This window comes from Eptatretus burgeri, chromosome 5 (assembly GCF_056783735.1).
Source record: "Eptatretus burgeri isolate ZD-2024b chromosome 5, Ebu_testis_v1, whole genome shotgun sequence".
Taxonomy (NCBI): domain Eukaryota; kingdom Metazoa; phylum Chordata; class Myxini; order Myxiniformes; family Myxinidae; genus Eptatretus; species Eptatretus burgeri.
This window is the reverse complement of record NC_140965.1, coordinates 113623310-113642210: the sequence shown is the minus strand read 5'-3', so window position 1 is coordinate 113642210 and position 18901 is coordinate 113623310. Positions and strand designations below refer to the sequence as shown.

At 42.5% G+C, this 18901-nt stretch overlaps 1 protein-coding gene across 2 annotated transcripts in view; it reads right to left on the bottom strand.

The window, feature by feature from the left end:
* The window catches only part of SLC1A2 (solute carrier family 1 member 2), a 76266-nt gene that overhangs the window by 54284 nt on the left and 3081 nt on the right, over window positions 1-18901 (bottom strand). For both annotated transcript variants that reach the window (XM_085883390.1, XM_085883391.1), the window contains exons 2-3: window positions 14968-15112; window positions 5497-5649 (exon numbers count right to left, since the gene is read on the bottom strand). In XM_085883390.1, the coding sequence (XP_085739516.1) occupies window positions 5497-5649; window positions 14968-15112 (298 nt within the window). The remainder of the gene's footprint in view (window positions 1-5496; window positions 5650-14967; window positions 15113-18901) is intronic.

Here is an 18901-nt window from a genome sequence, read left to right as displayed (position 1 = left end):
TGGCTGATGAACAGATGGTCTTGAGTAATTGGTGGGCCTGGTTTGAAGATTTTGTAAAACCTCTGTTGAATGAAGTGTTGGTGGCATGAGAACTGCATTGTATAAAACAGGGCAATTTGTCTTTGGAACTCAATAGCCAAATTCAAGGTATTTGTGAGAGAGGTGAAGTACCTGATTGAATACCACAATTGGTTCTTAAAAGACCTGCACCTGGTGTTTGGAATGAACTCAGATCAAGTGAGGAAGGAGTGGGGTGAAAGAAGGGGAAGTGCCTTACACATCACATCACCAAACGTTTGGCGAAAGCTGAGGAATCGGAACGTCAGCAACTAAAAGTTATGGATGCCAAGTCAGATGTCCATGTCTTTCGAGAATTGAAGAAATTTCACCAAGGACAGAAAAAACCCGATCATAGGTTGGCGCAATACAACCAGGGAGTGTGCTGTTACGACCATAAAATCTGTCACTTTTTCCGGTTCCGGTTTTGGAGCAGCGAGAGGTCTCCTTCGGGGCTCCCTGCTGACGTTCTCAAAGCTAAGTTTCCGGTTGTTATTTGTCCCGTTTTAACTGTTTAATTTTCTCACCTACATGTTACTGTGTGTTGCTAGTTCGGTTTTGTTTCAAAAATCGTGCTATTTTGTGAGTATTTTTGTCGGTGTTCTTACCTGGTGCTTGAGGCCTAGGCCTAGGCTTGAGGCCTACCAGTTCCACTCGGTGTTCGATCGTTTTTTGTTTTTTTTTGTTTGTTTGTTTTTTCTCCCCATTACCTTCAATTTCTATCCTCCCCATTACCTTCAATTTTGATCCTCCCCACTTTCCAAACATCCCCCATTCTCCCAACTAATCTCTTTCTTATCTCAAAAAAAAAAAAAAAAAAAAAAAAATAAAAAAAATACCCTACAACAACAACAACACGCTCACCTTCTCCCGATTCTGCTTCTTCTTCTTCCTCTTAACTTCCTCCTCGTCTTCTTCCTCGATTTTTTTTTTACACTTCCATGACCTAATCTGTTGAACTCTCTCATACATTATTTTTAACAACAAAAACGATCTTATAATGCTTCATCTTCCTCTCTCACACATGTGGTACTCTTTACTGTTTCACAATGCACTACTCCTGCTATTTTAACAGACTGCTCTCATTTCGACCTCTCCTTCATTCCTTGCCTAAAAAATCCAACTATTACAGCGCTTCTTCTCTCCATTCTCTGAATTCGCCTTCATTGCATCCATCAAGAATTGTGTTAAATCGCATCTCTGACCTAAAACTTTTAAAAATCACAGTTTGCCATGGATGCTCGCTTTCCATCAACCATTCTTTTTTTCCAACTTCAGTGCCAACTCACCCCCCTCACCCCTCACTCTCACTCTCAAAGCAACCATCCCACTCTTCTCCCTCCAAGCCTCCCTCTCACCTCTCTCAAAAATTCCCCCCTCACCTTTCTCCCACCTTTCATCCCCTCACTCTTCCTTCTCAAAGTTGCCCCCCCTCTCATCCACCAACCTGCCTCCCTCCACTGCCCTCTCACCTCCATCTCTTCACTCCACCTCCTCAAATCCTCAACTGCCTTCTTCCTTGTCTCTTGTCCCCCCTCTCCCCCAGCACCACAGAGCCTTTTCTCCTCCTCATTCAGCCCCCTCCCCTCGCTATTCTGCAATACCCCACACTCCTTCAGCAACCCTCCTTACCTGCCCCCTCATCCCTTGTCTTACCCTCCCCCTCCCCCTCCACCTCCTGCACCCAAAGCCTCCTCCCCTTCCTCTTCATTAAAAGTGTGGACCTCAAATATCCGGGGCCTTCGCTCAAACCTTTCAGATCTTTCCATACAGGTTGCCACTGACAAACCAGACATTATCTGCCTAATAGAAACTTTCCTCTCCCAAGACGTGTCTGACTCCCAAGTATCTCTCCCTGGTTACTCCCTCTTACGGTATGACAGACCTGAGCCTCGTCCTGGTGGAGGTGTTGCTCTCTTCATCAAAGACTCTATTCCTCACTCTCCATGCACTGCTCTCACTCCCTCACACCCCCAGGAATACCTCTGGCTTCGGCTTCCCCTCCACTCCCACCTCATGTTTATATGTGTACTGTACCGTCCACCGAACAGTGATGACTCCATCTACACCTCACTATCCGAAAACATGGACCATCTTCTATCTTCTCATCCAAACTCTCTCTTCCTCTTATGTGGTGACTTCAATTGTCATCACGCCAGTTGGCTAGGTGTGGGTACCTCTCTCACCTGCCATGGGACATCAGCAAAAGCTTTCTGCGACTCATTGGGACTGACTCAATCGGTCAACTTCCCGACCCGGATCTCAACCAATGGTACTCCATCTCTTCTGGATCTGATTTTGACAAATTTCCCTGACAATATCTGCTGCTCTTCCTTTGCTCCAATTGGTTCTTCTGACCACGTCCTTGTGAAAGTGGACATCTCTCTGGCTGTTATCAGAGAACCACCTCACCGCCGTCGAGTCTGGCATTTCACTCAAGCCGACTGGCAGGGTCTCCGAGCAGCCATCCAACTTACAGACTGGTCTCCTATCACTACTTTCTCAAACATCAACTCATCCTGGGAATCCTTTCAAAGAAACTTGCTCTCCCTCATGCACATATTTATCCCCTCTCATGTTCAGTTGTATTACCCTTCCTCCCGCCCTTGGTTTACTGAAGCTTGTGGCGAGGCAGTTGTCGTGAAACAACTTGCCTTTGCCTCATGGAAAGCAAACCCAACTGAGGGCAATCTCAGTTCTTTCCACAAAGCTCGGAACAAGTGTGTATCTCCCCTCAGGAGAGCCAGAAAACAACATCTTTCTCATCTCAAGTCTGAACTCTCAAACCTCTCTCCCTCCTCAAAATCCTGGTGGCGTTTAATCAAATCTGTTTCTGGTGTATGTTCCCCCTCCATCCCCTCCCTTACCTCAAATGGCCGCACTGCTGATTCCACACGTGATAAAGCTGAATGTCTAAACTCGGTGTTTGCAGCTAAATCTTGTGTCCTAAACCCATCACTATCTCTACCCACTTTACCCAGTCGCACCCAACTGTCCCTGGACTCTGTATCCTTTTCTCCTGACAAGGTGGAGAGCTTGCTTTCAAACCTCGAGTCAGATTCTGCAACCGGTCCAGACGGCATCAGCCCACGTGTCCTCAAAGCCTGCTCTTCTGCTCTTGCTCACCCTCTCTCTGCTCTATTCACCCTCTCATTTGCCCAAGGTCATCTGCCATCTGCTTGGAAATCTGCTAACATCACTGCCCTGCATAAAAAAGGTGCAAAAACAGATCCCTGTAACTACAGACCAATCAGCCTTCTTCCAATCATCAGTAAGGTGATGGAATCCATCATCGCCTCAGACATGAAATCCTTCCTCTTCTCCAATGGCTTGATTTCCAATCATCAATTTGGTTTCAGACCAGGTCACTCTACCCTGGATATGCTGCTTCTGCTCTCCCATCAATGGATGGAGGTCCTCAATGCCAGATAGGAAATCCGAGCCGTATCCCTGGACATATCACGTGCTTTTGACACAGTCTGGCACCCTGCCCTACTCACCAAACTCTCTTCCTATGGTATTCAAGGCCATCTCCACTCATGGCTCGCAGACTTCCTCTCCTGTCGCAGTCAACGTGTGGCCCTAAATGGAGTTCTTTCATCCCCTCTTCCTGTGCAGGCTGGAGTTCCTCAAGGTAGCGTTCTGGGCCCTGTTCTTTTTCTGGTTTTCATCAATGATCTCTCGGACTCTCTGGAAAATCCTCTATTTCTCTTTGCCGATGACTCCACCCTCTGCTGTACCATCTGTCATCCCTCAGACCGGCAAGCAGCAGCTTCTTCGCTCACTGCAGATCTGGATAAAATCACAAACTGGTCCAACACGTGGAACATGTCTTTCAATCCAGACAAATCTCACACTCTCACTATGTCTCTTCGAAAGGACCGTTTACAAAAACCCCCATCCACTTTCTCAACAATCCTCTGGAAGAAGTCTTTTCTTTCAAGCTTCTAGGTCTCACTATCTGCCATGACCTTTCCTGGGAAAGTCACATTTCCAACCTCGCCTCAAAAGCCAGTCGCCGACTGGGAATCCTCCGTTGTGCTAAGTCCTTCCTCGGCCCTCTTGAGCTCCTGACTACTTACAAAGCTTTTGTCCGTAGCCTGATGGAGTACTGCTCTCCCCCTCTGGGCTGGTGCTCCTGCCTCCCACCTTTCTCGGCTTCACGCTCTCGAAACCAGGGCATTTAAGATCATCGGCATCTCCCGCAATGAGTCTTTGGGCCTCTCACTCAATCACCGCAGGTTGGTCGGTGGTCTTTCTGTCTTCTACCGACTCCTCTCCAGCCTTGCCCCCCCTGCTCTCTCTGCGATTTGTCCCCACCACATTTCCACAGGGCGCTCAAGGTCCGCCAACAGCCCCCTTCTGGTAAAACTACCAAAATCACGAATCACTGCTCATCTTCACCCTTTCATTCCTCTTTTTTCCCGCCTTTGGAATAAACTTCCTCACTCTATTCTTTCCCATTCTTCCCTCCAGGCTTTCAAAACAGCTGTTCACCACCACCTCTTATCTTCCCCCATCCAAATCCTCGATCTTTTCTACCCCCGATAATCCACCCAAGCCCACTTCCTTCATTTCTCCTGCTTTCCTTCCTGAAAGTCCCTGAAATGTCCATCTTCTCTTCGCCATGTTCCCCGTCCCATCCCCATCCCTCTCCCTTCCACAGTTCACCTAATGTGTCTGTTCCCCACTGTTTTGTCCCTTCCACTCCCGCCCCTCTTGTCTCATGCCTCCTTGCTGTGAGTTGTGTGCTAGCTCTCATACGAGCTTCGACCAAGGTATACAAAAAAAAAAAAAGATTTAGATTTCTCAAAAATGTGGGGATAAACCATATGTCCTGGAACAGTGCCCCACTCAAAATGTTGACTGCCAATACTACAATGGAACTGGGTATCTTACAAAATCACGCTTGGCAAGGGTCCATTAAATTGGTGGTGATAAAGCTGTGATGAATGTGTAGCAGACTGCACATGGAGTCGATAACCACATACATCATTTTTACACCATTTGGGGTTACCCTTATGGACAGTAATGTAAATGCCAGTTATATCCTGCAAGGAAAGCTATACTTGAGGTACAGCTAGTTATATAACACCAAAAGAGGTGGCAAGTTAGACTGCCTTGTGGAACAAAATCTTCACAGGAAGCAAAGCTCAAGAAAAAAAAAAAAGAGAAGACAATTAGTACAAACAAACAAAAATATTCACATTAAATGTAATTGCCTTTTAGAACTATTCATTGACCCAAAAAGGAAACGCACAGCTGCCTGCAAAAAAAAATTATTGGGGAGTTTTCTGGTTTCATTTACTTCTTCTTGGTGTAATAAAATATAAGCAATCTGGAAAAATAATTTTTAGATAATTTTGCCAAACTCAATTTTTGAAATTAGTTTTATTTTCCTTTAAAAAAAAAGGTATGTGAACTCAATTGATTTCTTACCTGTGATCAGACTGGAGATAATGAGCGGCAAAATAAGCATCTTCAGCAGGCGCATCAAAATGTCACCAGGAAAGGAGATCACCATGATTGTGTCCGGATGAAATGGGGCAAAAATCCGCAGAAATCCCCCACAAATAGCTCCAAAGACAATCCCTGATGGGAACAAAGATACAAAGTACATGCTCACCAATGAAACTGCATTGACGATCGATCAGATTGGGACATTTTTCTGCCAATGCTGTTTTAAATTTTTTTTTTAGTTGGGTCTTTTCTTTGGTAGCTTTCTCTCATCACATCACAAATTAGGTCACATGACTCAATTTTTCAAGTCAACATATAGATTCTGAAAATCTGTTAATACCTTTAAAGCTCGAGATAAATTGGTTCCTGTCTATATATATATATATATCAGACTTTATTACCTCTTACACCCTGCAAGGAAGCTAAAATCCAGCACCAGGAATTTTCTGGTTCTCTACATTAAGATGAAGATTTTTGGTCATCGAGCATTCTTCAATTTTGCTCCAAGACTGTGGAACTCTCTGCTTCTTAAAATCTGCACGACTTCGTCAATCATACTTTTTCAATCTTGTTTAAAATCTACCTTTTTAAGGTTACCCTTTCTTGATCTCTACCCTTTTTTGCATCATTATCAACACACATGTTTATAAAGTGCTTTTAGATTCTATTTAAAATGAAAAAGGGGATATATAATAAATGAATTGAATTGAATTCTCCTGAATACTCATACCTTATTGTTCTCTTATGCTTGAGGTATATTTTTGCCTGTTTAATTCCCAATACTCCTTTTTATCACCATGTTCACCTTGCACCTTCTGTTCGCCTCATCTGAACGGGAGAGGCTGTTGTAATCAGCCTTTGTGCCAATAAGTGCATGAGTGTGTAGGTGTGTGAGTCCGCACACACATCTAATTTGATATAGTTATCTATGTAGGCTGGTGAGGCTCTGAATTGCTTTATGATCCGTTTTGTTTTTTATTGAAAGATTGACATTTTCTACCAAACCTATTCTTACATTGCTCAGAAGTTAAGAAGCAAATCGGGGTTTTCATTTGATGTAACATCTGTTCCTATCTGCATAGCATATTAAAAGCAGCACAACACATCTATCAGAATCAGAAAAAGTCATATAATCAACAATTGAAAAAGTAACGAGAAATATCATTTGCAAATAAAATTCTGAAAGCAACATCAGCAATCATGTTCTGAGGTTACAGCCAAACAATCATCATGAAAGTTAATGAACATCAGTGAACTGATGAGATAATGAATGCTTTGAGATAATTGGTGTGCAAACATATAATTAAAAAGACAAAAAAAATTGTTCTCAAAGATGTGTCTTGCCAAGCTCAGCCAGAAATAACGGTGCAAACGTGAAAGTGTATTGGCATGACTCGCCACCAAACAGGTAACGATTGGTCAAGGGCACTTTTAACTTTGAATCACCAATGGAAAGCATGAAAATTTCTGTGAAATTCCACCTGAAATGTCTTGTTTTATTTTTATTATTATTTTATTATTTTCTATACATAGTTGAAGCTTTTGGAAGAGCTAGTGCACGAAATGAATCAGGTCATAACATGATGCAAAAGGAACAGTCGAGATAGAGAGATAGAGAGATATAGGAGATATAGGAGATATAGGAGATATAGGAGATATAGGAGATATAGAGATATAGAGATATAGAGATATAGAGATATAGAGATATAGGAGATATAGGAGATATAGGAGATATAGGAGATATAGGAGATATAGGAGATATAGGAGATATAGGAGATATAGGAGATATAGGAGATATAGGAGATATAGGAGATATAGGAGATATAGGAGATATAGGAGATATAGGAGATATAGGAGATATAGGAGATATAGGAGATATAGGAGATATAGGAGATATAGGAGATATAGGAGATATAGGAGATATAGGAGATATAGGAGATATAGGAGATATAGGAGATATAGGAGATATAGGAGATATAGGAGATAGAGGAGATATAGGAGATATAGGAGATATAGGAGATATAGGAGATATAGGAGATATAGGAGATGTAGAGATATAGAGATATAGAGATATAGAGATATAGAGATATAGAGAGAGAGAGAGAGAGAGAGAGAGAGAGAGAGAGAGAGAGAGAGAGAGAGAGAGAGAGAGAGAGAGAGAGAGAGAGAGAGAGAGAGAGAGAGAGAGAGAGGGGCGAAACACCAATAGCAGAGTAAAAGGCCAAGATAGAAGCTAGAGGGAGACTTGGACAAATAATGGATGTGGGAAGGAATGAGCGGCAGGAGAGGATGCATAGGGAGGACATGATGGATACAGAGAAGGAAACTCCAAGGAGGTAAAACTGGAAATTTGGATGGAGGAGGAATTGGGTAGGGGTGGGGAGGGCGGGGGTTAACGGGGATAGAAAATATCAATGTTTTGGATTGGGGACGATCTCACATGATGGTGAACAGCAGTCTTGATGATCTGGAGTGGAGTGAGATTGAAGAGAATGTCTTTTTTCATTTGGAATTTAATAATTCTCTTTCAGGTCTGAATTTTAAAAAGCAGAATGTTCAACACTGCAATATTATTGTCAGGGCAGACGGTGGAGTCATCAGAATATGGACAAAGGGGATTTCCGAGAGAGTCAGAGATCATTAATGAAGATCAGGAATAGGACTGGGCTCAGAACACTGCCTTTGAGCACTCCAGCTTTGACAGCAAGAGAAGATTGAGGAATTCCATTGAGAGCCACACATTGGCTTCAAGAATGGAAGAAGTCAGTCATCCACGTGTGGTGTTGACCTTGCAGGCAATAGGCAGAGAGTTTGGAGAGCAAGCCTGGAGGCCAAACTGTATCGAAAGCACAAGATATGTCGAGAGAGACGGCCCTGATCTCATGTCTGACATTGAGGGCCTCCATCCATTGTTGGGTGAGAAGAAGCAGCACATCCAAGGTGGAGTGACATCGTCTGAATCCAAATTGGTGATCTGAGATTAGGTTGTTGGAGAAAAGGAAGGATTTCACATCAGCTGCAGTGATTCATTTCATGACCATGCTTCAAAGGGAAGACCAAATTATGCATTATCCCTGGTGTTGGCTTAATGGTTAGTGTGGTGGGCTTGCGATCCTAGGATCCTGAGTTCAAATCCCCCTTGGCTGTTGAATTAATACCAGGTGGGGTTGACGCTGACTGTCATCCTTTCGAGGTCGGCAAAATGAGTCCCGGCTTGCTGGTATCCTGTGTCAGAGTGACGACCCCTCCAGGATTGTGCCCAACAGCCAAGGAGACTGCTTTGGCAGCACCAACGCTCTGCACAGAGTATGGTCCCAATGGATGGGTCGATGGATGGATTAGTACTTTGTTTAGAGATGAAAATCCCATTTCTGTTCTTCTTTCATTCCTTAAACTTCATCAAACCAAATAAAAGTCCCATTAATGACAGGTTTAATGTTTCACGGTGATTTCAGTTCTGTCATCTTCGATTTGATTTTGCTCATCATTATCGTTCTAATTTTCAAGATAAGCAATATAAACCCATTTGCTTATTATCAAATCTTCATACAGTCTCAAACCTATACCTCCATTCTGTTCTTATATCTTTGACAACTATTTTTTTCCCCCATACTTTCTTGGTAAATTTTTGACACGTTATTTATGTTTTATTTGTGTGGATACTTCATAATGGATAATTTGTGCAATGTATAGTTTAAATAAGGGTGTTTTTCTCATGTTTGGAGACGAGTACGTCATGCAGCGAAAGAAAGGTTTTGCTCTTGGTATAATTTGTTGTATTTAAAGAGCTGGATTAACTGACTCGAAGCTTCCTCTTTAATTCTACTCTTTTATAGTGAGTACAATGAAAGAGGAAGCTGCAGCAGAGGGGCTGCTTGAAACAGAGAGAACACTTGAGGGGTTTGGATGAACGCCCAGACTATGGTTTGTAAGGCTGTAATGTCAATCACTTCCATTTTTTTATTTAATGGAGGGGACTACACCGCAGTCTGCCATATGAGTCAGAAGTTGCTTCGATTTTAAAGTTGATCTTAAACTGTGAATAATTATTGAGCTCATTTCAAACTTGATTTGTTTCTTAAAATCTCTTTCACAGATTGGAATTGAATAGAACTTCCCACTGCTGGGTAACCATCAGGCCTGTTGCTAAGAACTGGATCTGAGTGGAATTTTCCATTGGTTTGTTGCTGGTTGCTAGTGAGTAGGGTTTCTCATGGTCTGGGTGAGCTGGGATCAGTATTGTATAATACTATTAATGGTTGAAGAAAGACTTGAATAAGTAAAGCACATACAAAGTACAACAAGTCGATGTTTGATTTGATTCGATTTTGATTTGGTTCCACCATCGATGTCATCGATTTATTTCAGAAAGAAGAACTGATGAATTTGGGATGTTCACCAATTGATTGGGAAAGTACATTAGATGATGTAGGAAAACAAATTGTCAAAAGGTCAAAACAAGGTACATCACACGAGAGTATGCCTGGTGTTGGCATAATGGTTCGAGTGGTGGGCTTGGGATCCTAGAATCCTGAGTTCACATCCCAATTTCCGTTAAATTAATACCAGGTGGGGTTAACTCGGCCTGTCGTCCTTCAGAGGTCGGCAAAATGAGTGCCAGCTTGCTGGTATCCTGTGTCGGAGTGGCGACCCGTCCAGGATTGTGCCCAATAGCCAAGGAGACTGCTTTGGCAGCACCAACGCTCTACACAGAGTATATTCCCAATGGATGGATGGATGTGAGAATAAAAAAAACAAAAAGGATATCTCTTGATGAGGTAAAAATAGGATGCAATCATCAATCTGTGAAAAGTTCCAAGCTGAACCTGAATAAATTAGAAGCCATTTGCATTCCCAATACAGGTGTGAGAAAGGTAATCAGATCAGCCATAAGTTAGGGCATTTTGGAAAGACTTGGAAGATATAAAATTATTCTTAACATGACACGACACAGAGGTCTCGACTTTATGCACCTTTCTCCTTTGGCGCATCACAGTCTGCGTTTCCTTCTATGGTCTCATCGGTTTCATGGCCAGTTTTTCTTTTGCCATCAACAGTTAAGACTTAAGAACTTTTCCTGTTTGAGTGAGGCTGGTTTCTACAACAATATCAGTCCGTTTTATCTGGCGAATGGCACCATCTTTCTGCTCCAAAGTAATAGTTTGTCATTGTTGTTATATTTGTAGTTGCTGTTATTCCAACTGTATGGTTGGCATCCGACGGGGGAATCCACATCCCAAATTGTAAATTGAGCACAATTTCTGCACATTAAAAATATATAGTGTTAGTAGACAATTGTTTTTTTTTTAATGAATAAAAACCATGATGGAGGATGAGCATAGCCCAAAGAAGGATTGTAATATTTTGGAAATCACAGAGACATCAATTAAAATGGAAGTAGAAGGGCTTGTGGCTGGAGTAGAGACACCTCCCAGCAGCCTGACCCCACCGAGCAGCCCAGATCTGAGCACCAGGGCTGGAGCGATACCACCAGGTGGCCATGCCCAATTAATGGCTCTGTTTCATTACCTTAAAGCTGGCCAGGCCAAATTGAAGACTGTGTTTTGGGCCAAGCAAGACAAAATGGCAACTGGTCAGACCGATCTGAGGGCTGATCTTGCCGTCAAAATAGAGGCCAGTGGGGCTAATCAGGATCGAATGGTGGCTAGGCAAGGTAAAATAGTACGCCATTTGCACATTTGCACTGACAACCGCACAGGATCAGCTAATTTTATATATTTTTTTGTTTACACTGTCGAGGCTTGTGTGAGAGCTAACACACAGAATGTACAACAAGGGGAGGAGGAGACGGGAGAGGGAGAAGAGGGGCGGGAGAGGGAAGGAAAAAACTGTGTGGAACAGAGAACATGAGGAGATCTGTGGAAGGGAGAGGGATAGGATGGGGAACACGGGGTAAACAAGATGGACACTACAGGGACTTTAAGGTCCTTACACGACAGAGACTTTCAGGAAAGAAAGCAGGTAAGTTGAAGGAGGTGGGTTTGGGGTAGAAAAGGAAGCAGGAAGCAGAGGAAGCAGGTAGCAGAGGGAACAGGGGTAGAAAAGATCATGGTTTTGGATGGGGAAGATAAGAGATGGTGGTGAACAGCTGTTTTGAAGAACTGGAGGGAGAAAAGGGATTGAAGAGAGTGTAGGAGTTTGTTCCAAAGGTGGGAAAAACAGAGGAATGAAAGAGTGAAGGGGAGCAGTGATTCTTGATTTTGGAAGTTTTATCAGAAGGAAGTTGCTGGCGGACCTTAAGTGCCCTGTGGAAATATGGGGGTTGGGGGGGACATATCTCAGACAAAGCGGGGGGGGGGGCGAGGCCAGAGAGGAGACAGTAGAAGAAAGAAAGACCACTGACCTGCCTGCGGTGAGAGAGTGAGAGACCCAAAGACTCAGCCTCATCGCAGGAGATTCCAATGATCCTAAATGCCTTGGTTTCCACAGCATGACACCGAGAAAGGTGAGAGACAGGAGCACCAGCCCAAAGGTGGGAGCAGTTATTCATCAGGCTGCAGACTAAAGCTTTGCATGTGGTCAGAAGCTCAGGTGTGCCAAGGAAGGACTTTACACGAAGGAGTATGCCCAGTGGGCTCCTGGCTTCGGAGGCCAGCTTGGAAATGTGGCTTTCCCAGGAAAGATCATGACAGATAGTGAGACCCAGAAGCTTGACTGAGAGGACTTCTTCAAGAGAATTGTTGAGAAAGTAGATGGCGAGCTTTTCCAGATGGTCCTTTTGGAGAGACATAGTGAGAGTGTGAGATTTGTCCGGATTGAAAGACATGTTCCACATGTTGGACCAGTTTGTGATTTTACCCAGATTTGCAGAGGGATGAAGCTGCTGCTTGCTGATCTGAGGAATGACAGATGGTACGCAGAAGGTGGAGTCATCAGCAAAGAGATAAAGAGGATTTTCCAGAGAGTCGGAGAGATCATTGATGAAAACCAGAAAAAGAACAGGGCCCAGAACGCTGCCTTGAGGAACTCCAGCCTGGACAGGAAGAGGGGATGAGAGAACTCCATTAAGAGCCATGCATTGACTGTGAGAGTGGAGTTAGCTTTGGATTCCATAGGCAGACAGTTTGGAGAACAACGTAGGATGTCAGACTGTATCAAAAGTTTGAGATATGTCCAGAGAGATGGCCCTGATCTCATGTCTGATATTGAGAGCCATCACCATTGTTGGGAGAGCAGAAGCAATGTGTCCAAGGTGGAGTGACCAGGTCTGAATCCACATTGATGATCTGAGATGAGGCTGTTGTAGAAAAGGAATGATTTTATGTCAACTGCGATAATGGATTCCATGACTTTGCTGATGATTAGAAGTAAGCTAATTGGGCTGTGGTTAAGGGGATCTGTTTTTGCACCTATTTATGTAATGCTGTGATGTTGGCTGATTTCCAATTTCCCACGTGGATATTGGAGATCAATCCTGAAGTGTCAATAAGAATAATTAAATTAATAAATAATAAAAAAACACGACTACGCGAATGTCGAAGCAGGTCACACTTTATGACCCGTGAATATGCGGGGTCTGCAAATAGCGAATTCATGAATAGCGGGGTCTGACAATATACACACTGACATCTCTTTGGGAGTAGAGCACTGCAGAATTGTTGTTGGTAAATAGTGTTCACCAAGTACTGGTTGACTTGTCAGCCAATCACACAAAATACCTTTTAGCCAATCATGCAATAACCGCTTTACTGATGCGGATTATCCCTTCCTCATCAGAAAGGTCTTGGATCGGAGAGCGACATTGGTCTATATTTTTTCTTGAGTAGGAGTGGGGGGGGTGGGGGGGGGGAGATTATAACCGCTGGAACTATAGAAGAAGAAGAAGAAGTATGAGGAGGAGGAGGAGACAACCAACCAATGGCTGTTAGAGTGCTGTACTATCAGAGATAAAAAAAAAAAGGTCAAGAGCAGACATTAAACAATATAATTCAAAAATGAAAAACATTAAGCACGTTTTTTGAAAGTTATAAACCAGGAAAGAATATAAAAAATATGCAAAATGATACTTATAAAATAAGAAAGAACAATGGGCAAGGGGGAAAGTAGAGGGAGAGGAGAGAGGGAAGGGAGAGGAGAGAGATAAGAAACATATGGGAGTGGAAGTTGTTAACTTGACAGATTCTTTCTGTGATTTACACAATATGTAGGTAATGTATCTCCGTTGCAAGTTGACAAAACATTTCAATTGATATAATGTTATGTGTGTGTGTGTGTGTGTGTGTGTGTGTATGTGTTGGCATGCGTGTATGTGTTAGCACATGTTAATACACATGTCTGTGTTCTATGTACATGGCAAACTTCTATGCACAGTTTAGAATTCCAAGTTCTTCCTTTGATTTCTGAGTATAGGTATTAGTTTACATTTGTGTCTAAATGTTGCATTACCAGATAACCTGTGTAAATATGAAGCCAATGAAGATGCAAGTACACCAGCTTAGCAGAAGATGGGGTTTTGCAGTCATCTCTGTCTGTGTGTCTGCGGGTCTGTGTGGGCCATAACCTTTTTTTTTTTTCTTTTTTTGAAACCATTTGAGCTTTTGTCATCAAATTTTCGACAAACCTTTGTTATGAGAATATGGAGAAGTCAAATGAATAATTTGGTCAAAAGGTCAAAAGGTCAAAGGTAGCGTTTAGCATACGGAAGAAGAAGTCAGAATACAAAGTGGACGGACTTTGCATTTTCAGATGCTTTCTCGAAATGGAATGTAATATGTTTGTAGTTTAATAAAGTAACTAATTTTTGTAAAACAGACGAGCACTGATTCAAGCTCTGTGTATGTGAGTGTTTCAAGGGACGATGACCGATCATGATTGCAAGGGCAAATTTTCTCCACTGTTCTTGCAATATTATCACAGCAAGTGGGTCATTTGGATCATCGTGTTATTGGAGCATCAATCATGCATCAGGTCGATTGCATCACCAGCGTTGCAACACACCCCGGCTCATGATTGCAGTTCGATATTGGAATCTCAGAGTTTATTCTCACCATGCTGTTTGTACAGTAAAGTCGCATGAGCAAATGGATGTGGCTTTCAATTGCTGTACCACATGTTATACGGTTGAACCAATAGCTTCAAAAAGAAGGCCTATTCAAAATTGCACGTCTTCATATTAGCGAGAATGGTTTACATATGACCCATTTTTAATTATTAAATTTCAATTTATGAACATTCAAATTATTATTGACTGTAAAAAAGCTTCTTTATAAGTAGGTAATTATTTTTTGGGAGTCTTTTTTGAACAAAATATCTCGATGTGCTCTTGTTTTCCAAAATTGTAAGATGTTAGGCGTGACCTTTGATCTACTCATAAAATATAGTCACCAGGGTGAAAAGCAAATAATAACAGTATAACAGAGTTTGATGACACAAAGGAATAGTGAGGGTGTAAAACAATATCTATAAGCGATGAGAGTGAAATATCGTTACCAAGTATGGTAAGGGTGAGCAGCAAGTTCTTCCCGCAACAATTGCAATGAGAGAAGCGAGAGAGTATTTGGCGTGGCCGGCTACGAAGTTCCTTCAGATGTTCTTGGTCCATCCTTACTTCCACATGCTTGGCCATTGCATATACCTGAAACATGCAGAAACAAAAATAACACACACACACACACACACACACACACACACACACACACACACACACACACACACACACACACACACACACACACACACACACACACACACACACACACACACACACACACACACACACACACACACACACACACACACTCATTGTTTTTTTTCATATAAAGCTGTTTCTCATAATGCTCATAATAAATTATTGAACAGTAACAGCTATTTCAGGCATTAATTTAAAATTCAAAGGATGTCATAAATTGCTCTAATTCCATAAAAACTTACACTCAACTTTTTTGTCATGGTATTCTTTGAAATAGTTGAATGCTTAAAATAAAATCTTCAGCAATTTGTAATTGATTGACAGACTCGATTCTGACTGTCCGGTTCATCAGCTGGGATCTGTTCTTCATCAAATGTTTGAAGATTTTCAGTCCAGAACCCCTCAAAATGGTGGATTAAACAACCTCAAGGATGGATCCACATCCGTAGGTCCACAACTTCAGTTTTATCCACACAGTTAGTGCATATGACAATGCGACCTCACTTTCTAACCCTCCACTGATAGCATATAGCTTTTTGTACATCATGTCGAGGCTCGTGGAGGGGAGAGAGAGAGAACATACAATAGATCAGGGCATAACAGGTCAAAAAGAACAAGAGAAAGAGAGGGTTGAGGGAAAAAATAGAGGGAGACTTGGAAAATAATGGATGTGAAGTGGAATGAGGGTGAGAGGAGGATATCAGGGATGAACAATAGGAATACAGCTGTAAACCCTGAGGAAGGAAAAATTTACAAACTTAGAAACAGGTGACCTTGGAGACAGTGAATGGGTGGTAGAAATTATTATGGTTGTGGATGGGAGTGATCAAACAGGTGGTGAATGGGTGTCTTGAAGCCCTGGAGGGAAAAATGAGATTGAAGAGAATGTGGAAGTTGGTTCACCAGGTGGGAAAAGAGAGGATCAAATGAGTGGATGTGAGCAGTGTGTCTGGGTTTTGAGAGTTTCATCAGAAGTGGGTTACTGGCAGACCACATGTACACTGCAGACACCTGGGTAGAGGGGCAGAGCACCAAAAGTGCAGATCAGATAGGAGGTGGGAAAAGACAGAGACACCACCAACCTGTCGGCGATGTTAAAGTGATAAGTGCAAGACCAGAAGGGAGGTAGCAGAAGACAGACACCACTGACCTGCCTGCTACATGAAAGTGATAGGTGCAGAGACTCAGCTTCATCATGGAAGATTCCAATGATCTTGAAGGCCTTCCTTTCCATGGCATCAAAGTGATCAAGGTGTGAGGCAAGGGCGACAGCCAAGAGGGGAGAGCAGTACTCCATGAAGCTACAGATGAAGGCCTTGCAGGTGGACAAACGTTTGGGTAGACTATGGAAAGACTATGTACAATGGGGTGACAGCCTTGAGGGGAGAGCAGTACTCCATCAAGCTGCAGATGAAGGCCTTGCAGGTGGACAAATGTTTGGGTGTACCAAGGAAAGACTATCTATGATAGAGGATGCCCAGTCATCAACTGGCTTTTGAGGCCAACTTAGAAGTGAGGTTTGCCTAAAGGCGCTGTCACACCTTGACGATTTAGCCAGCAATAGCAACGTATAAGAATGTATGTAAAACGTTGGCGTACACTGAAATTTTGATGTTTTTTTTTTTTAAGTCTGTGGCGTATCCATAACGAGTTGGTCGTATGCGTAACATATTAGAAACGGACACAGAACGTTTCGTTGTCTTATAGATAACTTATACCAATGAATGATTAGCCTGTTGTCGGCGTTCACAACCTATGCCCAACGATAGTCTAACTTATGCAGAGCGCGCTGCATGTATCGCCGACGATCACGTGGTGTAGCCTATTAAAAAGCTGCCACTCGCCGATTCAAATCATAACCACCTGAGAATTGGAAGTGACAACATCGCAGTCACACCTTGACGATTTAGCCAGCGTATGCCGACCTCTGAAAAATGTGTCTAAAACTCTGGCACACGTCAAATACGGTATGGGTAAGTTGGTTTAAGTGAAGAGCACGCTGAAAAACGATGAAGTACGTTGTCATACGTCGTTGTACGTCTAGTACGTCGTGAAATTTCAAGCATGCTGAAAATTTTACGACGTACTCGCCGTATGGCTCACACGTTCCGCTACGCTGGGAGTAAGTTGTAGGCACGATATGCGATCGTTGACACACGTCGACACACGTTAATTGTAAGTTACTCATAAGTCGAAACATGTCGAGGTAATGTTTAGCATACCCGGAACTTATTTTCTGCATCAAGGCACATTTTCTTTTTTTCTCCTTGGCTCCGTGAAGGCACGTGACGAAATATCGGGAGTTGTTGTTGTTGTTTTTTTATTTTTATTTTTTTGTTTTTTAGTCTATCACGAATTTTATAATATATTCGGACATTTGCTTTTAAGTTTTGATGTCGACGTGACAATATCCTCAAACAGAAAATATTCACAGAGGAGGAACTAAGAATAAGACATGAGCAAACTGAAGAGGCAATCGGATGTGATGTAACGGCATGTGGCCAAATATCGGAAGTTATTGTTTTTTTTGTTTTTTTTTAAATGCTGCCAATACGCCATTATACGGAAGCTGTAAATTCGAAACACGTTCAGTAAGTTCTGTCGTCATCCAGAAGACGTCAATCAAATACGTCTACATACGTCAATATGCGTTGGAGGTACGTTACACATAGGTTCAAAGAACGTTACTCAGAGGTTAGAAATAAGTTTTGGGTATGCAAAGCATTACCTCGACGTGTTTCGACTTATGAGTAACTTACAAGTAACGTGCCTCGACGTGTGTCAACGATCGCATAACGTGCCTCGACGTGTGTCAACAATCGTGCCTACAACTCGTTACTCATAGGTTATAAATAAGTTTCGGGTACGCTAATCATTACCTCGATGTGTTTTGACTTATGAGTAACTTACAAGTAACGTGTGTCAACGATCGCATAACGTGCCTACTGGCCAGCGTAGCAGAACGTGTGAGTCATACGCTGGCATATGTCGTAAAATTTCAAGAATGCTAAAATTTGAGGACAACGGCAAAGTACAACGATGAAAGCCAGCGTACTACGATGTATGGCAGTGTTTTTCAGCGTGCTCTTAACATATACAAAACTTACCCATAACGTATTCGACGTGTGCCAGCGTTTTAGACAAATTTTTCATAAGTCGGAATACGCTGGCTAAATCGTCAAGGTGTGACAGCGCCTTAAGAAAGAACATGGCTGATTGTGACACTCAATATTTTGAGTAATTGAACATCTTCATGTGGATTGTAAGGAAGGAGAGAGAAAAAGAGAAAGAAAAAGAGAAAGAGAAAGAGAAAGAGAAAGAGAGAAATATGTCAGGATTGAAAAATATATTCCAAGAGTTTGACCAGCTCGTGATTCTATCAAGCTCTGCAGAGAGGAAATAGGCTGCTGCATAACTATCTGAAAGGTGAGGAATGTTATGCCAGGGGCTGGAGTCATGAAAAAAGAGATAAACAGAATTTTCCAATCTGAGAGATCATTTATCAAGATTAGGAGCAAAACAAGGCTGAAAACACTGCCTTGGGGTACTATGGCCTTGACAGGGAGAGATGAAAGGATTCTGCTGAGAGGCAGGCATTTGCTACCAGAGTAGATGAAGTCAGTAAGCCATGTGTGGAGTTGGCCTTGGATGCCATAAGCACAACATTTGGAAATCAAGGTGGAATGTCAGCCTGTACCACATGCTTGAAATTTGTCAAAATAGATAGCCCTGATT